The sequence below is a fragment of the Podarcis bocagei genome (genome assembly GCF_964188305.1).
Source record: "Podarcis bocagei genome assembly, chromosome: 15".
Classification (NCBI taxonomy): Eukaryota; Metazoa; Chordata; class Lepidosauria; order Squamata; family Lacertidae; genus Podarcis; species Podarcis bocagei.
In genome coordinates this window covers 11,693,475-11,711,237 of record NC_138141.1, presented here as the reverse complement: position 1 = coordinate 11,711,237, position 17,763 = coordinate 11,693,475, and the positions used below count along the sequence as shown (strand labels likewise).

Here is a 17,763-nt window from a genome sequence, read left to right as displayed (position 1 = left end):
GATGGAAATTAAAATATGTAAAAACAAATGGCTGAAGGCTTAAACTACTGCTTACCTGTGGTCACCAATCTAAATGAAATATGCTACAGCACATCATATTGTAACTGCTCCAGCACTTTCTCATGATCTAGTTTACAAAACTTAAGACTTTAGTTTTATTTTAATTTTTCTCTGTTAGTTGCATAACAACATAACTTACAACAACAAAGTTCATATACGGTAATTTGCAAATAAAAGCCAATAAAAATAAATTTGAAAAATCAAACATGATGGTGTGTTCATGCTATTTCCTACGGGAAAGAGAAAATCATACAGGAAAATTGTCTTGTATAGAGAAGTTGTAAGAACTTTAAAGACTTTTTTTGTAACTTATAAAAGACCTTCTGATGCACCATTCTATCAAAAATATTCACCACAAGAAATGCAAGATACCTTATGGTCTGATGGGGACAGAATGTAAAGGTGACAATTTAAATGGCTGGCTCCAAGTACGATAAAGAGTTGCTCCACCTTATTTTGATAGTTTTCTGCTGAACAACAATGGCGTTTTGCTAAAATTGCAAATTGGTACATTAATAGTTACACAAGTATCCAGCTTACTCAAGCTGTCTGTGAAAAATACAAGACGGATTCCAGGAGGGAGAGGTAGGCAAGCAAAGACAGCACTAGGAGCATGCTTCTGCTCCAACTGGACTGCTTTTTGTTTTAATTGTATGGCTTTAAATGTATTCGTTTTATAAATGTTGTGAGCCACTTCGAGGACTCTACTCAAAAAGTGGGATATAAAGCAAAATAATATTTATTTTAATTCCCCCAAAACCTTGTTTCTAAACATCAATATTCTCAAGTTCTCTTAAACAGAAAAAGATCAGCCAGAAGGGGGGGAAAGGTATGCACCACTAACAACACATACTCAGGGCTAGTTACCCCAACAGCTACTCTTGTCTCGTCTCAACCTGTTCTCTGAAAGCCAGATCTATATTGTTCTCAACTTAAGATAATAACAGGTGATGCCCATGTTATTCATCACTTGGCAGAGCTATGTTCATTCCCAAAGAGAGATTGTTCTGTTAACCTCACTGCCACAAGATAAGTAAGCTAATCTACTTTACTTGCAAGAGGAGGAAATACCAGAACAATGGAGAGAGATTTGGAGAGTATAGTGTGAGTAACACAATATTTCCACACTGCCAAACACCTGAGCTCCTAAGCATCACACACTAACCCTCCATCAACAACAAATGCTGCTTTCAGATATGATTCCCAAAGGAGGATTTTTCTATTAAGCTCTTCAGTCTATAAAGTCACCATGGTACCACTGTACTCTTAAGCAACACTGGCCTGGTTTGTATGTAATGGCAAGTCAAAACCATGGTTTCCCGTGAACAAGCAGTGCACTAATGCGAGCTCCTTTATTGCGTTCACCCCTTTTCTCCCTGTGCCATGAGGAAACAAACCAGATCACTAGCTTAGCATTACAAGCAAACCAGTGCTTGTGATTTCTCCCTAAACAAACCACAAGTGGCAAGCCAAGAACAAACCTTGACTACTACTTGTAGTTTGCTTGAAAAGAAATGAAATCATGAGTACTGGTTTGCACATAAAGTTAAGCCAGTGTTCGCGTTCCTTTACTCTCAGTGCAGCACAGGGAAGAGAGGGGCAGGTACAATAAAGGAACATGATCCAGCACAGGGCTAGTTTTTTGTCTTTTGTTTAGCTAGTTTTTAGTCTTCAGTCAGATAAGTTTTTATACAGTTAATCTGACTCTGGTACTTTTTGGGATGCTTTGAAAAACCTCAAAGACTATCGGCAAGGTCAAACAGCTCTGTGAGCAAGCAGAAGATATCCTCCCCTGACTTGGAGAAGACGAGCAGTTAACCAACACTTAATTATCTGAGTTGCTTTAACATTCATATCTCTTGGCCAGGAATACACAAATAAAAGTGATGGTTCAGGCAGGCAAACAGGAATAGAATTCTGGGGAGGCGTGTGCCATGAGCAACAGCAGACCGTATCAATTCTACACAGGGCTAGTTCAAGTCATGGTTTGTTTTAGACCATGGCTTACCATTACAGAGGTTGATTTAGGGCACTGGGCGCCAAGCTTAGGGAGGCGCTACAGGGTGCCACAACTATGATGTAGTGAACTGAGCAGAACAGAAAGCAAGAGGCAGGGGGGCACTAAATTGTGACCTCACACAAAGTGCCACAGAAATCTGGAAGACAGAAGTCCACCCCTGACCATTATGTGCTAACTGGACCACTGATGATGTTAGAGTCTGCAGAACTTCAAAATGAATTCCGATATTTTCTCTGAAAGCCATATAAGCAAAAAACTAGCATTTGTACCAGACTTATAAATTGTAATGATCCAGGGAGTGAGCAGCAAGAGTCCAGGGCCAGTACGCCAGAACAAGGGTATGGGCTGTGGTGCTGGTAGCAGAGGCAGTCCGACTGGCAGGTCTGCAGTCAGGAACAAGTCCAACAGAGGTCATGGACAAAAGGAGATCAGCATGCAGCATAACTGGACCTCAGGACCTGGAGCTTGGCAGAAGACTGTGCTATGGCAAAGGCCAAGGGGGAAATGCAGGCCTTATATAGTCCTCCTGAGCTCGTTCCCAGCTGCAGCGCATCTCATCACCTGACTGCGCTTGCCGGCCTGTACCTGATTCCCATAAAGCAAGCAGAGCCAGAGCCTGATTCCTGCAAACCCTGACAGGTTTCACATTATGTAAATCACCATTTCTCAGATCTCCTGTGGCAAGTAAAAAACAAACAAACTTCCAGGTGACCAAGTAGGGAAGTTTTTAAGCTATAACCTAGTTTGTTGGATTTTTTTACCTTTTAAGTTATCAATGTATAATACCACAAATTACTAGTGTAAGCATGTGTAAGTAAGCAGACATAAAACTTCTGCAGACTTATTCTGCATGGCAGGTTTACACATAGCACTAGAAAAACATTTCCGCTATATAGATTCTAATACCTCCTAGAATTATGTTCTTGTAGCCACTGTAGCTCAGTGGCAGAACATTTGCTTCGCATGCAGAAGGTTCCAATTTCAATCTCTGGCATTTCCAGGTAGGGCTGGGAAATTATAGAGAGCTACTACCAGCAAGTGTAAGCAATACTGAGCTAGATGGACCAATGATCTGACTTGGAATAAGGCAGCTACATGTTCCTATGTACAGTAGGACAGAAAAGGATTGCAAATATGACTTTGAACGATATGTAACTCTCCACACCGTTTCCCAACTATAGCCCACATGGGATTATATTAGTCATAATCCTACGTCAGTGAAGTTTACAGAAGCAAAGAGGTTGAGTGAGGGTTGTAGAAAACAATAAAATAAATACGGTAGTTTATTATTACCATTGGCTATGCACATCCACCACCCAATTTATGTTATACTACTGAGTTACAGGAAAATATGTACTGAACTCCTTTGACAAAACTACATGTGAACTAAAGTTTCAGAAGATGGGGAGAGTTACTAGTGTATTACTAGCTGTGAGAATCATCTGCATTTATTAAAACTGCTCTTAATAGAATAAATTGTTAACAGAGAGAAAGGTAAGTAAGAACCATTTCCTTCCTCACCCAACCCACTACTGCATTTTTGAATTGGTCCAGCACCTGCACAGACTTTCCCAATTCTGATAATGAAAAGGTGATCAGCATACTGTTGGCACCACACACCCAATTCCTGATTATTTCCCCCCACAAACTAGTGTTGAAGAAGCTGTTTGAACTGCCCTCACAGTCTGATCTGTAGAAAATGTAACTTCAAAAAAGAGACATTGAACATACTTTTGTAAACCAAGAAATCTTTAATAAAAAGACATTTTTTTAAAAAGTCACAATTAGGGTTGCCATATTTCAAAAAGTGAAAATCCAGACACAAAAGTTGTTGAGTTGTTGAGTTATTTTTGCAAAATCTAAAGAAAAAATGAAGTTTTTGAGCTATTTTTAAGGAAATCTACACTTCCAGACATAGGGCACCCCTAGTCGCAATTGTTTTCTCTTTACCAGTGAAATTGTTCAGCAAACCAACCAAGGCAGTTTTGATCCCCAAACCAGATCTGAATCCAGAATAAAATATTCAAGTTCATCCAACAGTGCCTCAAACAGACCACCACCACCACCCTTCAAGCACTTGTCCAAAAGAGAACATAATTTTAACTACCAGATTGTTTGCATTTTAAGGCAATTCCAAAGAACGCTATTCTAGCAATGTTTCCTTCTGCTATACAAAAAGAGCTATGTAGTCAAGAAAGAAGTAACAGAGAGAAATTCATCAGTTGATTCTGCCATCTTTGACAAATGTCCACAACCTTTCAATACTGTCTAAATGATAAGCATAATAGGCCAATCCATTTTCACTTCTCAGTTCTGCAAGTCGCGTAACATTTGCTGTTCTGGCAAACCACTCTAACGGGTGGGTGGAGCTAATATGTTGACACCACCTGGTGTCATGTGACCCATTTCCCCTTTGCAGGCCACACTGCAAAGAAAAATGTCAGCTGATCCGAGTAGGGCTTTGAGTCAATGCCAATGAATTGACTAGCACTGACTTCAAGAAATGCTTTTGGAAGGGAACTGCTCCACTCAAAAGCTCTGTTTAGAAGCTTCCAAGTGGAACCAATCCCAGCAGGGCTTACATTGGGCACTCAATTTGAAATGAACAATCAGGAACACTATTTGCTGAGCAGTAATCAGGAGCTCATTTTAAAGTTCCTGAATGTTTCTTTGCAACTATCTATATACCTTATTCACTGTATATTGTAGGCCACCTTTAGCTCCTTGGAGGAAAGGTGGAATATAAATGATGTAGATGTAGTAGTAATAATCCATGACATATACGGTATCTGATGATATCAGGTGTGAGGTGGGTGTGCATAGCTTGGGGAAATTGCCTTACAAGTCAAATTAGGGCCCCTGTCAGGCCTGCAGTTTGGAGGTGCCACACTACTGCCCCATACGTTGGGTACAGACTTCTCCCACACCTTTCCACATTTACTTCTACTGACCTCTCCAGCTAACTTGACTACAGAAAGTTAACACACTGTCCAGTTCTTTTGAGTTCACCTCCTGCTCCTCCCAGATTGAACTTCTCTCCCCATTAGTCTATTCAGACAGTATCCCCTCACAACTTTCCACAACTGATACTGTGAAATAATCATCCCCTTTAGGAAGGCTTAAGTGTCTCTCACTCCCAGCTGGCAGGAAGCAAGTACATGGCCTGGATGATATTCAGGAAGCCTAATATAGCACAGCCCTGTTTGTTCACAGTGCCTATTTTAGTTATTGGGTCTGTGGAAGGAGAAGATTAGCACCATGCTTGACTTGGCTAGTGAGGAAAGTGCTGACTTCATGAGCATGCATCTCCGCAAAGAAGCACACCTCACAATTTGAGCCTGGTTTATTTATTTGACGTAAAGGAAACCAGAACACTAAAGCACCAAAATCCCACATTATTGTGGAAAGCTTCGATTGCACAATTTGCATTGCTATGCTGCAAATAAATATTTATCAAGAAAGGAGTAGTAAGCCAGCATTATGTTACTGATACAGAACCCTTTTAGAAAGTTGTTAGAAACAATGTTAAACTATCTGCTTTACTAGTAGTAGAGGTTCCTTCCACACAAACCGACATCCATGCATCCAAATCAGAGTCTTAAGTTACAACAGAAGGACTTTCCCAGAGCACCCTCATTCTGCATTTATTAGGTAAGAAAACAGCTGCAACTCATCCCAAAAAACATTTTTTTAAATGCTACGCAGAACTTGGGGTTTATCTAATGCCTGAAGCAGTTACAGAAAGAATAAGAATGTAACAAAACAATAACTCTAAATAAGAAACAGACTTTTTACCAGGAAAAAAGAGAAGGCTTCCCCGGAGACAAAGCACTTAGGCTTCTATCTAACCTTCTAAACCCTTTCCCAATGCGAGGCACTCAAAGGAGCAGAATAAATTAAAATAAAGCAGCCAGCAAAATCAGCTCCTCAAAGCACAGCAAGGGACTTAAAACATGGATCAATTCCAAGTTCTTCTATTACAGTTGCTCCAAAAAAAACCCCCAACTTTGTCATTTGCGAATGACATTCTAGTGGGCTCCAGCTACATATCAGTGCCACACATCACACTATCACTACAAATATCCTAAAAGTTTTTCTTCTGCCCTTCCAATTCTGCCCTTCCAATCCTACATAAGCAACTGCTGTCCGTGAACCCTTTAACAGGGTGAACTGATAGGTCAGTAGATGCAGAATATGAGGTCATTAGAGTTTCAGAGATGTGTACATTTTGCTACTCTTGTAGGCTTGGCAGCAGGGGTGCCAACTTGATTAAATATTGGGGAGCTCAGGTAAGCCCCGCCCTGCATAATCAATCACATGACACGGTGCACGCACACCATTTGAATGGCAATGCCATCAACTGAGAGAGGGGTCTGCCCCCCTCAAATATGTTATTGGGGGACAAAGACCCCTCGGCACCTAGGATTTGGCTCCTATGCTTGGCAGTGATCCTGTATAGGAAGGATATGAGTTTAAGTATATGTGGTTGTAATACTGTTCAGTGTGGCTGGTTTTGCTATGAATGCTTGGCTGGTAGAGTTATTGTAGGAGACAACAAATGTTGTAGTGGTTGTGTAAACGAATGATGAGTGTGACACTGTGCAAGTGATTATTCTTCATTAGACTTGTTAGTCTGTTGCAGAGTTCTCCAAGCGACTTACAACATATTTGAAAACATATATAATTATATTGATATATTCATAACAATACACATGCAATTCATAAAAATATATACAAAAACTCCACCTCACAGCAGTCACAAGAAGCTTTGGCAGCCCAATGCAAGCTTTGGGGAAAGATATGTTTTTACCTGGCTTTGAAAAGATTTCAGTGTAGGGGCTATGTGAACCTCATTGGTTGTGTGAATAGTGCGTGTTATGTCTGCTGGGAATTTGTATCATGCTGCTGAGTAGTTTTCTCCAGTCTTACTTATATTGATATGGTTTTATGGACATTGGGGATTTATGTATTTTTTGTAAAGTAAATCAGCTGAAATTGCACTTCCTATAAATCTTTGTATTTTGATTTTCAACTCACAGGAAGGCTCTGCAGAACTTCCATTGGCCAGAGGGGTAAAGCTCTTACATGCTTAATGTAATTTTCTTTAAAGTGGGTTTCTTCTTCTAATTGAAGGTAAGGGACATTGCAAAATCAAATAACCATTTGATCTCTCAGTTTGGGCATTAACTTCTATTCATAGATGAGAGCAGGAGCAAAACAAATAGAGGGATCTATGCTGATTGTCAAGCTTTGTCCCTAAATAGCTGGAATTTTAGTCAAGCAGTTTCCAACTACTGAGGGATAGCTCTCCAACCCCTAGCCAACATCTTCAATGTCTTTTGTCATGTGTTTCTGGTTTTAACCTATGCCAAATTATTATAAATTTTGTGAAAATGAAGGTATGTTTAACATATATTACATACTGAACAGAATTGCAGCCTTAATATTTATAACTTATACAACAGTTTTGTTTGTTTTGTCCATAAGGCATATAATGCTCAAATACTTGCAGAACCAAAAGTCTAAATGTTAACAACGGACACAATCAGAACCAATCTCGTGAAATTTCTTTAATACTAGATGCAGTGGTTCTCACACTGGTGTAGCAGGATAGGGTGGCAAGTGTGACAGGAAGATTCAAGGACAATCAAAGAAACATTTTAAAAAATCAGTGTAGTATATTTTAGTAAACTACAGTATCAAATTTCTTTTGTTTGCAGACTATGGATAAATATATTTTCAGAATGAGATGAAAATCATCAAGTGATACTGACAGCAATCCTAGTTGTGATCCAGAATCACCGTTCAAACAGAGAGCTGAAGACTCGTTTAATTTGACACCAGTAGAAGGCCCAAGCAAACCTCCCAAAAATAAAGTTTGTAGACAATATGTGGCTAGCTATCTGAGTCTCAGGTTCACATAGACAGGAGATGAAAACGTTCCTCAGCCTATGTGTTTGATCTGCAATGAGAAGTTTTTTCTTTTCATTTTACAATGTATTTCTTATCAATAAAAAATTCAGTGTGACATGAGCAATTTTTGTATTTTGAAAGTGGCCCAGAGAAAAATGTTTGAGAACCACTGCTTTAGAGACTGCTAGATCACAAATGTGACTGCCCAACAACTTGCTGGGTTTCATTCCCTTCAAAATCGATGCTCCTGCCTTTATTTCCTTTTCTAGATGAAACCAGCATTTTAAGTTTTGGTATGAATGTTTTCTTTATTTCTTTAATGCAGGGAATATAATGGTTGTACATGCTGGTACCAGGACATTCATGAGGCAGCAGATTCACTCATGTTAGTGACAGTAGAAGCTGCCTCTACTGTATCAACAAGGCTAACCAGACATACTCCTTTATGGCAATCAAGACAGCCAGACCTCCTTCAATTTTCAACTAAGAAAATAAGGTAGGTAGGTAGTTTAGAGACTTTATGGTACAGCAGGAACAAAGCCTTACAGTACTGAAGAGTGGTTTCTTTGATGTTTGACTAATAAAGCAGGTACTTCTTTCCAACATGAGCTACCAAAATTGTAGAGAATTTATCTTATATTATTGGACCTGAAGCAACTAATTTTGCATTGCAGTGTACGAAGGAGGTGCAGAACCACTATAAAACAGCAAGAATAATTAAACACACTAGGCTACCTGTATTTAAGTGATGTAAATGACAATCCTAACCCCACTTTCCTACTAGGATAAGCCCCAGACAACTTAACATGACTCACTTCTGAATAGACATGATTTTCCCATACTGTATATTTTATAACTTCCCAGTGAGCAATCAAGTAAGACTGCCTGCATATTGTCACCAATATCTCCATTAAAATATGGCACGAAACTTAATTTATCCACAAAAATGGAACATCCAGGGAAGAAAGCCTAAGGCTCTTTTTCTCCCTGCTAAGTATCCTGATGTTCAAGCTTCTATCACATTTATATCCCATTGTTCTACATGGAGATGTGTCTCTCAGAAGGCTAACACATTTCCATTAAAACAATTACAATAACTATACAAATAAAATCATGTTCAACTACCAGCAAACAAAAGAACAAAAATAGCGGTAGCATCTGATGCATGAAACTGGGGAAGAAGTTCAAAGTCTGGCTGCCATGCCACCACAGAAAAGACCCAAATCACTCTGGCTACCCGCCTTATCTCTGAAAGGCAGGAGCATACTAGGCAAGAGCCAAGTACAAGATATTAATATATGGGCAAGTTCTTGTGGGAGTAGGCCTGCTCCCAAGCCATTCAGCCGTTAACAATCATGTAAAAATGCAGTACAGTGCTACAAATTAACCAAGTGTTTCCCACTAATACTCATACAAAGCTGGCAAAATTACTATAGGTTTCCAGCATCTGTTCATTATTAGGGATACAAAGTTCAATTGATTAGGTGTTATAACAAATCGATCAGCTAAAAAAATCCTGGATGACTTGGGCATATTTTGAAAAGTTATATTCAATATGAGTACTGTACTTAAAATCTGTGGATACCTGCCACCATCTTAAAAGCATTCCCCCTTTTCTTACACACAGGGGCATGCTTCTGGGATTATTGCTTGCTATAACACAGGCCTACATCTTATTAGAACAAAGAAAAGTACAGTACATACATACATACAGTATACATACATGGGGGTCACATTCCAGTGATCACGCCTAAACCCAAAACTGCATGTAGTCAAAACACATTGGGTTCAGTCGCAAATGGAACTGCCAACGTCTTTTTCCTGGACACCCATCCCTTTTCTTTCTTTCTTTTCAATTTGCCTTGTGTGTTCAGCTGAATGTGTACCAGTTAAATGTGCATAAGTTGCAGGCTTAGGTACTATACTTTTTGCCCCAGAGGTACTGCTTCTACTCATAAGAAATGTATGCAAATAAAATTGATTAATTTGTTTATTCAACTAATATTCATGATTAAGCTACTGAGGTTTCTTTAATTGAGTGAAGCCTTATTATTTTAAAACTTTCTGGCACTACCAACATCTCAAGAAACAAAATAAAAAAATTCCTTCTAGTAGCGCCTTAGAGACCAACTAAGTTTGTTATTGGTATGAGCTTTCGTGTGCATGCACACTTTTTCAGATACTTGTAACATCTTAAGATTTATGGATTAGTCTAAATCGAATTTCTTACTCTTCAGAATGAAGCAGTAAGGCTGGTGATCTTTGATGGGAGAACATATCACAGATAAGGTGTTCATTGCACAATTCAGAATAATAATAGGTTTTTGTTTAAGGACGCAGGCAGGGAATCCCCAATGGCCATAATACACAATGAGCTCCTGAGGGTTATGGCATTTGCAGAGTTTGGAACTGGAGTTGGGACATTTGGGTTTGTGCTTAGGGGGATTCAATTTGCTGTCTAACGCTTGGTCAATTTCCTTAATCACTTCTTTTAATGTCGGTGAGGACACACAATGTCAGCCCATTAACAGCTTTTAAAAGTCTTAAGTCTCCTGCTTAAATGAGAAAAGCAGTGCAAACAAGAAAAGAAAGGTTGCAGTTAAATTTGCCACTCTGTAGTAATCCTTTTGTTTGTTCCTTTCCAATCAAAATTTACAGTCAAATGTCAAGTCATTGCAAAACTTACTTCCCTACCCCTCCAAAAGTAGGGAGGGGACAATTCAAAATATGGCAGAGATTTTCTCTTTTAACCACTCACTAAAGAAATCTTTTAGCAAAAACAGCCAAGTCATGTGGCACTTTAATAAGGATAAAATTCTTTATAATATATTCTTATAAAGTATTATAATAAATTTACTATTCTTTAAGATGCCACAAAATTATTTGTTGTTTTTGTTAAAGATATGCTTACAGAGCTGTTTTGATGGGGCTTCTTGGTTTCATTTTTTGGCCTTTTGTTAAGCAAGTTTCTACAGGACATAAATAAAACAGTAATTGCATCAAGTTCAAAAAATATGCAAATTTGCTATATAAATCAACTTCAGTGGAACACTGTAGTTATAACTGTGTGAAACACAAGCTTTAAGGAAAGTAGCTTCTTTTAGAGGAAGAAAGCATTAATAATGAGTTTATGACCCATAGAATCATAGAACTGTAGAGCTGGAAGAGATTCCTGAGGGTCATCTAGTCCAACCCCCTGCAATGCAGGAATCTCAACTAGGTCATAAATGACAGGTGACCATCCAACGTCTGATTAAAAACCTCCAAGGAAGGGAGAGTCCACTACCTCTCGTGGGAGTTTATTCTACTGCTGAACAGCTCTACATAAAGCACTACAACAATATAGCCCATTCTTTTTCTATTTCTGAAGCATTTATATTGATTCATTTTCTCTTACATGAAATATGCATGATATAAAAACTAAAACTCAAATATAAGGAATGAAAACAGCTTTTGAAATTCACAGAATCAATGACTTGCAACTTTAATTAAAATTGATAAAGGCAATCAGTGCAATATTTCACTTCTGTTCTTTCAAGGAAATATCCTACATGCTTCAAAGTTATTTATCATCAAAGTTATTACTCAAAAGTGACCAAACAGTCCTCTGGAACACTGATGGTTACTCTTTGTGTGACTATTGCTATGTTTCAAGTAGCACCTAGATTTTGGTGCTTTGATTGTTTATTTTGAATTGGTAATATTGCATTGAAATTGATAAGCGTTTGGTTTCTTGTATTGATCAGATAGTTGTTCACTTGCTGCCCCTCCAGATGCTTTGGTCTACAATTCCTATCATCCTGACACTCTCACCATGATAACTGGGGTTGATGGGAGTTTAATCCAAAACATTTGGAGGATGCCTGATTGAAAAGGCTGATGTTACAGTTAATCTTAAACATAGTAAAGTCACTTCCTTTCTTGCATACAAATTCCTATTTTCCATCTATCAGAATGTACCATGATGTAGCATTACATCTGTAGTTAATTTGTTTTAAACTGTTTTTAATGCTGTATCCCACCCTAGGACCTTCTGGTGAAGAGAGTGTAATAAATGTAATAATAATAACAATGACTAGGATTAGCTTTAAAAAGAACTTGCAAACCAGCTCACTCTTGGTCTATCAATGATCAGCCGAGTTATATCTGCATAAAGCCTTAGAATACCCTGCTCATCATTATCTGTAGTTATAACAGTTGTTATTGATTGATATTAGGAGGACTGAAGCTTAGTTATACAAGGCACTTCTTAAACCCTTCTCCCAATAGGCAGACCTTTAAATCCTGTTGGAGAAACTTCACCTCCAATAAGCACAACTAGACATTGTTTCACTAAGAAAGTAGCTATAATTTTTGTTAAATAAATATAAGCATGTTGAAACACCCCTTACGCTCGTGCAACCAAGTTGTCATAAACGGCAAAGCAATCAGAAATTCTTATGCCATTCAATGTTTTTATGTGATCATATAACAAGTGCAGGTACTCACTTCCAGACACTGCCTCAGCAGATCATATTCATTAAGCATCTTTGGCCACCCACCATGAACTAGTCTAAACAAGAACCTTCATGCATCCAGTTTAGAACACCTGGATACACAGCAGGGGATTCTAGATGGCTTGTTCTAAGAAACACACATATTTTACACAGGTCTGTTGAGAATCACTGTTAGGATGCAAGAACCGAGAGTGCATCCCAAAACATAAGCAAAACTCCTCTGTTGGTGCACAATATGTGTGATGCACAGTGATAGCATAAGTTCCCCAAGATGGCATGCCTAAACTAAACAAGGTTTCTTTGGAATGCAGTTTGAAAATGAGTGCTAAAGAATAATGTTTCTAAGTTAGCTGATTTCATGGCAGTTATTACTGGAGTGCAAATAAGAGATGCTAATTTTAACAAACTTCCTCTCTAAGCCTATCAGTACCTAAATAGACTTTAAATGTCATTCGCTGATATTATTTACTTCAACAATGCCAAGGGTAACTTCTCTTAGATCTAATCCTTTCAACTGAATTCTAAATGGACACACGCCCACTCCTTTCCCTCCCCAGAACTCTGATCACAAATAAATGAACTCCACAATAAAATTGAAGAAAGATGATGAAATTCACACATTTCTTGAGCCTATCAACTCTCTGTAGCAACAGCCTACACACTCATTTAAACAGTGAAATTGGGTGGGGTAGGGAGAGAAAGGATAAAATCCATTAAAACAAAATTTATCTTCAACTCAAACAGATGAAAACTCTTCAGCACTGTAAATCATTAAGTTGAAAATGAGCAGAGAAATTATTCAGGAGATTGCCTATCTCCAAACTTCCTCACTGGAAAAGAGATATCTTTAACATTCCATGCAACAAGAGTTGCCCTCAAATGATGTTTATTATTCTGTGATATCAGCAGTAATGCAGAACTCTTCAGTGGGGCAAAGGGGCATAAAGGAACACCATCTATCACAATTCACCTTTATAGAAGAGGAAGGAAAACTTTAATCACACCAATATCTCAAACCAAAACAAAGCACTTACTGTGCGAGCACCACCTGGGGACAAGGCTCCACTGGGCAGGTAGGGGCTTCCTAGCTCTGGGATCATCAAGAAGGGATAACCTGGATAATGAGTCCCTTTAAAGAAGCCTCCATCTTGCTGTCTTCTGATTACTAGGGAAGAAAAAGACACTTAGCTAAAGGCTGCAAACACAGTGTTTGTTTCAAAATGCAGCCCTAGGGATTAAGGAAAGTAGGGTTAACTAGAATTACAGAACAGAAAGAAATAAGATGTGAGATTTGCAAACCATCTAAGGCATCTTATGTGTATGTGCTCTATTTTGCAGTCAATATAGCACTCAGGTCTTACTTGAATTGACAGTATTTACCTGCAACTGAATTTATGCCCATGCAACTGATGTACACTTTTGTTTTTACTTGGAGGCAAAACAAAACTCCCAAGTAAGAACAAAAGTATACATATACTTCTGCATGTGATACTAAGCACCTACTTCATACTTGGTAACAGCTGGGTTTCTGTTGTTAGTAAACATGACCTCCAGATGACCAAGCAAGGAAGCATTACAAAAAGTAATGGGGTGGTTGTTGCTGTTTTATTTTTAGGTCATAAAATACTAATATGGAATGCAGGGTACTGAAAACCTGCTGCGTACAAAAAGGTTACTAGAAGACAATTGCAAAGCTGACTTACATTTTTAAGTCACAATGAAATCAGGAAGATATGTGTCAATGTAAATATTTTTTTAAATCTGTACTAACAAGTAGATAAAATTACACCACTGTATTACATGTTAAATCTTCTAAGAATAACTGTTTTCTTAGGTACAAACACTAACGTGGATTACAACTTCTACTGCACTCACAGGTATGCAATTAAACTAAAGTGGAAGAAGCAAAGAGAGATAACATCCCACAAGGGTGGCTGAAAGAATATAAAGCATAACCAAAATGATTTAAGGCAACAATCAACAAGGGAGTAATTCCCACTGAATTAAATGGGACTTATTTCTGAGGAAAGATGCTTACATTGGGTTTTAAATTTTGTTTAAAACCCAATCTATGTTTTCTTATTCAGAAGTAAGTACCATTGTTTTCGGTGGAATAACGCTTCCAAGAAAATATGCTTTGGATTGCAATCTTAAATTGTCTATGGGTTGTGACTATTAAAAAAGGCTGAGTAAGCAAAAAGTTATTTGGTAAGTGCAAATATTGGTGTACAAATTCCTACTCCCCCAATCCAAGATCTCCAATCTTTTTCTCCCTTTCATAAAACTTGAGTTTCTGTATCTATATGGAAGTATATCCTCCTAAACCCAAAGGGGCTTACTTCTATGGAAACCTGCAATCCCATGTTTACTTGAATTCTGTAAGGCTTGCTTCTGCATAAACATGCATAAAGTTCTGCTGTACCTCACACTAACCCTAAATCTGTTTATTCAGAAGTAAAGCAACAGATTTGGCTAATCTGTTATAGAAAGCTCAAAGAATGATAGACTTACTACACACTCCTATATGTTTACTCGGAAGTAAGCCCCACTGTACATAAACGGGGCTTATTCCCAGCAAGTATTGATAGGACTGGTGTCCTCCTGTGGTATAACATACGTCGCAATAATCTTGAGAAGTACCGCAAGACCTTCTATTTGTGTGTTTCCCTAAAGGCAAGGACTTCAACAGGTCTAACTCCAGAGGAGCTCTGCCACTTAATGCTGGCTAACAGTGGCCCCAACATCATCATACCAAACCCGATCAGGCCCATATAATCCCATTAATTGAAATATCCCTGGGTGCAATCTTGCACCTACTTCCTTTACGGACTCATCTCCATACAACTCAGCGGCTGTTATCTGTGGAATCCAAAGTAAATCCCGCTAACTGGAAATCTCTCTCCCCGTAATCAGGATCGCAGCTCCGCAGTCAGCTGATAGGCGTGTTTACTCAAACGCAAAGGCCCGCCGAGAATGCCTCGTTAAATTTTATGGCAGCTCAACTTGCGAGCAAGAGAACTTCAGGACGGCGGGGGTTCGGGGGGGGGAGAGAGAGAGAAGCAGCGACACACATACAAAAGCGCGTCGCCCTGATTTCCAATCTCGACTGGCGATTCAGGGCCTCTTTCGAGTCAACACAGGATCAGGGCCAAAAGGGGGCAGCAACAAAAGCCAGCGAGGAGACGGGACGGCGCGGCCAAGGGAAGCTCCTCCTCCTCCTCCTCATTCCAGAAAAGTGAAGGCGAGGCGGGGGGGAAACGAGGAGTCGTCGCCGCGGGTCCTCCGTCTTCTGAGGAGAGAGCGCCATCTCCCCTTCTCCTCCGACCCCCGCCGCCGCCGCCGCCCCACAACGCTGCCTCCCCCCCCCCTCATTTCGAGGTTGGGAAGGGGGGCGCATATATATATATATTATATAGAGATAGATATTTAAAGAGGGTTCCTCTACCTTCGGCTGGAGAGTCCCGCGGCTTCTGAAAACTTTCCCGGGGCTGCTGAGGCGGCCTCTCCGCCTGTGGGGGGGAAAAAGGCACAAAGGGGGGCGGGTTGAGGCGTTTGCCCGGGACGAAGCCCCCCCCCGCTCTCCCGTTCCCCCCCCGACTCAAAACAGCAGCCTCTCCCCCCCCTCCCCACATTCGCTCTCTTTTGTCGCCCCCTCCCCCCCCCGCCTTCCCTCCGCCATCAACTTTTTACCTCAGAATCGGAGCCGGAGCCGCTCCCGCCGCCGCGGTTCTCGGACTCGTGCACGAGCGACGACTTGAGCTCGTCCAAGTCGCCGTGCGCCGAGCCGCGGCCCCCGGAGCCCTTGTCCTGCTCGTCGCCTTCATCCTGGAAAGGGATGAGCTCGTCCGGGGCGCCCAGGTCGTCGCCGCCGCCTCCACCGCCGCCTCCTCCTCCGCCGGCCGGTTGCAGCTGAGGCATGGTGCGGCGGGGTCCCGGTGCGGCGGGGGGCCGCTCCCCGCACCCCGCCTGCCTCAGCCCGGCCTCTCGACGCAGCCCCGTCCCGCCGCCGCCTCCTCCGCCCGAACAAAGTTTTGACACTCTCCGGAAGAGAGGAAGGCGCCGAAGAGCTCCTCTTCTCCTCCTCCTCCCTCTCTTTCTTTCTCTCCTTCTTTCGGAGTCGAGGGAACGGGATAGGCGGGAAAAGGAGGAGGTCGAGGGGGAGGCGGCACCCCGGAGGCGGCGTGGGGGGAGAGAGAGGAAGGAAAAGGATCCCGAGAGTTGCTCCGAGGCAGCCGCTGGCGGGGTCCCCTGCCTAGCCCACCCGGGGAGGGTCGGGAATGCGAGAGCGAGGGGCCGGGAGGGAGGAGAAGGGGAAGGGAGGGAGGAGGAGCTCCCGCTGCAAATTGACACCCCCCCCCCGAGCCAGCGGTGGAGGAGGGGGAGGGTTACGCCCCCCCCAAAGTGACGGCAAGTACACCCACCCACCCGCTTCACACGCCCCCGCGCGATCACTTTCGCCCACGGACCCCCCAGCTCGGCTTCACTCGGGTTACCCTGACCCACTCCTACGAACGCATGTCCTCCTTCCCTCCCCTCAAAAAAAATTATTCTTTTTATGTTTTTGAACTACTATAGGGGGGTTTCAGGGGACGTGCAAAATAAAGTGGGGTTCCAAAAAAAGGGGGGAGGGAATTGGAGCCCCTGTGTTTTTGTAAACGCCCCTCTTCCCGCAGGGGCAAATATATATATATGATGAAAAGGCTCTTCTCTGCTCAGTATTTAAATGAGCCATAACCAGGGGACTTTAGTTAAAAAGGAAAAAATTGTTTGCAGCCCCATCCTGGGCTTGGTTGGTTTCAGAAGTAAGGCGCAATCCTAAACACGCTTTGCTCCCGTTTAGTTTAGAGAGGCTTGCAGCACGGTCCTGACCGTGCTTACTCAGAAGTAAGTGCTATGGAATTAAATGGGATTTTACTCCCTTGTCAGTAAGGGTTAAGCTTGCAGCCCTACTTCCCAGTAAAGGGAGGGGCTTTTGTTCTGCAAGTCCCACTATGGCTTTCAGTGGGACTTACTCCGAGCTAAGTTTGCATAGGATAGGTGCTTGGCAGCCTGATCATCTACATGTTTCTACAAGACTTGAAGTCTCAATGTGAGGCTTCCTTGCCAAGTACATGTGCTCTGAATTGCAGACATAATCCCGCAATGTATCTGGCAGTACTGTACTTATACCTGAAAGTCTCAAACACATTTCCCCAGCATGTTACTCACTTCACAGGGGACGGTGGTAGGGACACAGTCTGCTGGCATTTGTGCATCTTGCATGTGCATTAGAAT

The 17,763-nt window shown here is 41.2% G+C and overlaps 1 protein-coding gene across 1 annotated transcript in view; it reads right to left on the bottom strand.

The window, feature by feature from the left end:
• The window catches only part of TCF7L1 (transcription factor 7 like 1), a 67,082-nt gene extending 50,660 nt beyond the window's left edge, over positions 1-16,422 (bottom strand). The window contains exons 1-3 of the mRNA XM_081171695.1: positions 16,180-16,422; positions 15,935-15,998; positions 13,524-13,654 (exon numbers count right to left, since the gene is read on the bottom strand). Of these exons, the coding sequence (XP_081027821.1) occupies positions 13,524-13,654; positions 15,935-15,998; positions 16,180-16,407 (423 nt within the window). The 5' untranslated portion in view covers positions 16,408-16,422. The remainder of the gene's footprint in view (positions 1-13,523; positions 13,655-15,934; positions 15,999-16,179) is intronic.
• Positions 16,423-17,763: the final 1,341 nt, after the last annotated feature.